This window comes from Anastrepha obliqua, chromosome 4 (genome assembly GCF_027943255.1).
Source record: "Anastrepha obliqua isolate idAnaObli1 chromosome 4, idAnaObli1_1.0, whole genome shotgun sequence".
Classification (NCBI taxonomy): domain Eukaryota; kingdom Metazoa; phylum Arthropoda; class Insecta; order Diptera; family Tephritidae; genus Anastrepha; species Anastrepha obliqua.
In genome coordinates, this window is record NC_072895.1 from 46,269,263 (window position 1) to 46,275,336 (window position 6,074).

The 6,074-nt window shown below is 37.7% G+C and overlaps 1 protein-coding gene across 1 annotated transcript; it reads right to left on the bottom strand.

Annotated features, from left to right (window-relative positions):
• Positions 1–2,344: 2,344 nt before the first annotated feature.
• Positions 2,345–5,503, bottom strand: LOC129243656 (uncharacterized). Its single transcript, XM_054880839.1, has 4 exons — positions 5,047–5,503; positions 4,806–4,919; positions 2,944–3,026; positions 2,345–2,852 (listed from the first exon to the last, which is right to left on the bottom strand). The coding sequence occupies exons 1-4, from the start codon at positions 5,053–5,055 to the stop codon at positions 2,765–2,767; spliced, it is 294 nt and encodes a 97-aa protein (XP_054736814.1). The 5' UTR covers positions 5,056–5,503; the 3' UTR covers positions 2,345–2,764.
• Positions 5,504–6,074: the final 571 nt, after the last annotated feature.

Sequence of the window (6,074 nt, forward strand, 5' to 3'; positions counted from 1 at the left end):
TAAAGGAATTTACCTGGCCAGATCTAGAAGTTAGGAAAAATAGGGTCCCAACTTCTGCCCCTACAGACATACATGGCCCTAGACATGCACATTGGTACACATTATAAAGGGTGGTTAAACTTCAAGGGCCGATGTTGAATGTGAACCAGACCTAAACCTAGTTTTATTTCTGCATTTTATTTGAATTTTTTAAATTTTAGACTAACTCAATTTGAACCATGGAAAGATACAGAATCGAGCAAGGCGTTAAAGTTATTCAGGCTTATTATGAAAATGGGCGTTCAAATCCAAATGCATATCGCGCACTTCGTGATTCCAGTGATGAGGCACATTTTCACCTCAGTCGATTCGTCAATAAGCAGAATTGCCGTATTTGGGCGAATGATAATTCAAGAGTGATTGCCGAAAAACCAATGCACTCACAAAGAGTGACTGTTTGGTGATGCCGGCGGCATTATTGGGCCGTATTTTTTCCAAAATGAGGCCGGTCAGGCAGTTACTGTGAATAGTGTTCGCTATCGTGAGATGATAACGAACTTTTTATGGCCCGAATTGGAAGATATGGATGTGGATGATATATGGTTTCAACAGTACGGTGCCACTTGTCACACAGCTAACGAAATAATAGCTCTTTTGCGCGAAAAATTTGATGGCAGAATAATCTCACGTCGCGGCGATGTCAATTGGCCGCCAAGATCATGTGATTTGACACCGTTGGACTTCTTTCTTTGGGGTTATTTGAAAGAAAAGGTGTACCTCGATAAGCCAGCAACAATTCAAGAGCTAAAGGATGAGATAATTCGGCACATTAACGGTATAGAATCTCAATTATGCCTCAGCGTCATCGAAAATTTGGACCATCGGATGGAGGTGTGCCGCCGAGGCCGCGGCGGCCATTTGGCCGATATTTTGTTCCATACCTAATTGAACCATATCAGTATTATCATAATAAAGAGAAATGACAATAATTTTCTAAAAAATTGTAATTTATTCAAAAGCAACACCGGCCCTTGAAACCTAACCACCCTTTAGATAAAGGTTCAACGAATGGGTGCAGGTACAGGGTATCTGGTGGCAGAATTTTTTTTATTTAAAGTTTCTCCCTAACCGCTGAGCGTATACGCGGGGAAGTGACCGCGTTAGCTTCGTTATTCGTGTGGGTTATTTAGTCTAGGTATCGTTCGTTCTTTTCTTGTACAACTACTCATTGTAGATTTTGTTCACGTTACAATATTCGGCGAATACATGATGACCCTAGTGAATATTTTATTCGTTTAGGGGTGTGAAGGTTCCGAGCAACAAGTTTGGCGGTGTCCCAGCTGGCCATCCAGAACTAATGTAAATATTGAACTTGTCGCTGGAATTTGCCACGATAATCCGTATCAGTCCGTGCGCAAGAGAACTGCTGCTCTGGGATTTTCAAAAATTAGTGTGCATGAAACATTGGGGAAGGATCTTACACTTCACTCTTTCAAAATTCAAATCGTCAAGCGCATCTTGATGTTGTTCCACAAGTGGAGGGACCTACAGTTTTAAGCTGACTCCGAACGGCAGATATTTGTTTTTTTATGAGAATTTTTTTCATGGCAGAAATACACTCGGAGATTTGCCATAGTCAGTCGAAGGGCGACCGCTATTAGAAAAAACTTTTTCTTCATTTTGGCCTTTTTCTTCATTTGGCTACGGCGACCTCATGCTGTATCAAAATGTTTTGGATATTGAAGGCTTGGCACGGAATATTGGGAGACAAAATATGTTCCTGTTTCTCCGCACCTAGCCAGCCAAATGCCTGGCTCCGCGAAGCAGGTGTGAAAAAGGCGTCCTCAAGTGCGAAGCTGGAAAGCGTATAAAATAATCCCAAAAGAGTTAACTTTTTCATCTTCGTGTGATTTAAGGAGTTCTTTTTAAAAGATCATAGATGAATAAGGCAATAAATAACACTTTGCTCCGGTGGATATGCTCCTTTGGGATCCTTTTCGGAGTTCCCCTAGGAGGATCAGCGTAACGTACAGGGAGTACTAATAGTGCACCTTGCGGACTTAAATGATAGACGGGCCGTATATACATACATATGTACGTATTTACAAATGGTATGCACGCAAGTATACATTGAAGTACTTAAGAAGATGAGCGTATAATCATGCTAAAACTTAAGTCCATGCGTATCTTGTAAGTTTGTTGATATGTACATATTTCAGAAAAGGTTAATTTGTATGTTGATGAGCATTTAAAAAGGATATGCGATTTTTTTAAGGTATATGTATTTGTGTGTAAATACTTAGTTTTAAAAGTATAGTAGCTACTTGCATAAGTATGTAAGTATGCTTATGGGGAAAACTAAGTTCATGAGTGTTTGGAAGAATTTTGTCGTAAGTACATATGTATATATACATAAGTGTGAATGTGTGTACTGAAGTCCCCTTGATAACGATTGTACTTTGCTGAAATGTGTGTGAATGTGTACAAGTTCGTAAGCGTGTTTGTGTGCGTGAATAATAAAGCACCATTTTTATGTATGTATGTATACACAAGTTTATAAGTGAAATATGCGCTCATTGTCTTGCACTTAAAGCTCTCTTATAATATATATGTAAGTATATGTATGTATGTATATCTGTACATCTCTTCGTTATAGTTATTTTCATTGTTCTTCATTTTTTTGTTTTTCGATTATTTAATATCCTATAGGCATATGTACGTGTATTTATGTGTGCTTAGCACTTAAATATTCATTTATAGGCAGTCGACCGGCAATTCATTATTTTCATGGTACCCAGTCCCATGTTGGCTGAGTCCATATGTAACCAGTGTCGGTCATTGAACAATACGCATTGTAATAGCGTCCTGGTGAGCTGCATGGATCGAGTAGAAAAATAGTAAGAGAACGTTTTTATAAAGAAAATGTTCCTTAGCAATCATTCATTTGCTCGTTCGAACACTTACCGGCAGTATGAGAATTGTGGACATTTGCAACGGAAGAGATTTTGGAATTCCTCTTTGCACACTTCATTCCACCAGCAGGTGCGCTGTGTATATTTCAATTGTATGTAAATAAACAAATGGCTAAATAATAGGTGGCACAAAATTAATCATCCAATTTTGGAATAACTTTCTTACTAAATAAAAAATGACTTTGAGTGATGGAAATTTTTATTTTCGACTGACACAGCATTGTTTGTATAGGGTGGGCCATGTAAAATATGCTTTTTGAATCGGCTCTAAAAAACTAATCAATATTTTTTCAAACTTTTTTTTTTATTTTGAAGATTGAACATTGTCATTTATGAATGAAAAATAATATCGTTCAAATGACTGCAACGACTGGCTTTACAGTAGGCCATTCGATCAACCCAATTTTTAAGCACATTTTCGATTGTTTGGGCTCCAATTTCATGAATGGCAACTTCGATTTCGTGTTTTAAAGCATCAATCGTCTCTGGATGGTTCGCATAGCATTTGTCTTTAACGGCTCCCCACAAAAAATAGTCCTACGGGCTTAAATTACAGCTCCGAGACTGCCAATTGATATCGTTATTTCGGCTGATTATTCGGTTTTCAAAAACGGTAGCCAAAAGTTCGAGTGTAACCAAATGTCGTCCATGTCATCCTCTTCAATTTTTGGAAACAAAAACTCCGCGGAAGAAGAAGAAGATTCACGACTTTGGAAAAAGGTTTTCAATATTCCCCAATAGGTGGTTCAAAAAGCAAACGCTATATGGCCCACCCTGTATGTTTATATAATGCTAGTCTAGCTGTCTAGTTCACAAGTATCAAAGTTGATCGATGTACGATGCTATTTGCAAAAATTATGAATCTTCCGATAGGTGTTTGGCCGAGCTTCTCCTCCTATTTGTGGCCTGCGTATTGATGTTGTTCCACAAATGGAGGGACCTACAGTTTTAAATCGACGCCGAACGGCAAATGATTTTTTATGAGGAGCTTTTTCATGGCAGAAACACACTCAGTGATTTGCCATTGTCTACTGAAGGGGGCCGCTTTTAGAAAAAACTTTCTTTAATTTTGCTGTTTCATGTACGGAGATTCGAGTCTGCGCACTCCCGAATGGTAGTCACGCAACAAGCCATTCGGCTACGGTGGCCGCTGAAGAGGGTGATTATTTCTGCGCCACCTGTTATATACACCTAGTATAGTAAATGTACTGCGTTAAACAACTATATCACATGGGCTTATTAACAACAATTTATTAATTTCTTATTTACATACCTAATTCGAATTTTTGTTTTTCAAATTTTGTGTAATTTACAAAAAACATAATTGTAATTTTCTTTTTTATAATTTTGTGCAATTTACAAAAAAACTCAACAAATTTCCATAAAAATTTGACAATTTTTAATTAGAAACTTTAGAAAAATTTCAAGTATGTAGTTTTATGGTCTAAGTGACTCAAAAGACGCGCTAATTTTTGATATTTTTTTTCTAAGGACGTTGTTACCTTCCATATATAGAAGAGGCGAGATATCGTTATATGGAGCAAATGTGCAAGAACTCCAGCGAAACAAAAAAAAAATTCTCAAAAATCAACGCGATTTTGAACTACTTGCAACCATAATTCAATGCGCTATAACTCAGCACACTCGAAATTTCTCTAAAATTTCTATTTAAACAGTGTTATTATTTTTAATTTGCCTAAAGTTTGGAAATTGGATTTACATATGCGGCTTTTGTAGGCGAATGAACTGTAATTGTAATATATTAAATTGTTCAAAGTTGTCAATAAATCCTAGTTCTATGGTTATTTAACGCTGTATACATGTACGAGTGTATGTATCCGAATCCATACTCACCTCCGCCTGATAGCCATGCACGCTTTGATCGGAGTAGCTGCGCTTCACAATGCGGCCCGCCAGCGCTGCGGTGTGCCACAAAAGCAAAGTGCTGACCAAAATTGCCATCGGTAGCTTTAATGTAAAAGCAATAAATATTCATTCAACTTGGATGCACGCCCACATGTATATAAATATAGCATTTAAGCTTTCAAAGGTTTCTCAAAACTCATTTATATTTTTTTACACAAATTACACGCACCCTTTTCATGTTGTATAATATTATTTCTCTCCCGCAGTCTACTGCTATCTTCCGGCTGGCTTACTGCAGCTTCCGCTTCAAATTTTACACTTCACTTTTGCCGCCTGAAGACCCACTTCAATTTCAATTATGTCTTATCCTCACTCAGCTTGATTTCTCTGTTAATTCGCTTCCTTCTAACGCCTCTATTGGTGTTACAGTTGTTGTGCCCTTTATTGATTCCTGTTGCTCTTTTCAATGCCGCTGTTGTCGGCAGCGTCAGTCGTCATGCTAGTGTTATTCAATTTAGCTCGCTTTGCAAGTTATCCTGTATTATCCTGCTGCTTTCATTAAATTTGTGCTTCCGCAGTAGCCTTTTTACTTCTCATATCGAAATCTCGTGCGTATATCTCACATTGCATACGCACTAATATTTTTGCATTTTATTGTTGCTATCTGTTTCAGTGCTAGCCATTTTTGATACTTTTCTGTATTTGCAACCTTTTTTGTGTTAAATCAGAAGCGTTTTGTCTATCGTATTGTGTGGCCTGCATGCACAAAATGTTCCCTTTGTTTGCCGATTCTCTGTTGTTTACTTTTGTTGTATTTTCTCTAAAGCTGCCATAACAGATGAACCCTTTACAACTTTTATTCGAGATGCTGCAATCGTCATGTCACAACGTCAAGTGTATTACCGTCGTTGTTGTTGCCCTGTCGTATCCATGTCGACTGATGAGTGATGATTGGAGCAGACGTGAAGCATTGCAGCCCTTCTCACAGTGAACTGTCACTTTGCACAGCCTTGAGTTGTCAATTGCGCTCTTCTCTTTTGCGCACGTGCTGCACTTAATAGTTAGAAGAGGGAAATCGTGTCAGATAAAAAAATGGTAAATAAAAAAAATTTATATTATAGTCTTAAATTTACAAGTTTGCAATAAATTGTAACTTCTAAAATAATATTTTCGTATATATGTATATATGTATATATATATATTAATTGGCGCTTACACCCTTTTTGGGTGTTTGGCCGGGCTCCTCCTTCTATTTGT

Bases quoted from the DNA above. Each gene is read 5' to 3' on its own strand.
- LOC129243656 (XM_054880839.1), bottom strand. The intron at 3,027-4,805 runs GTGAGTATGGAT...AAATATACACAG, and splicing joins TGCATGGCTATCAGGCGGAG to CGCACCTGCTGGTGGAATGA. The intron at 2,853-2,943 runs GTAAGTGTTCGA...CGATCCATGCAG, and splicing joins CCACAATTCTCATACTGCCG to CTCACCAGGACGCTATTACA.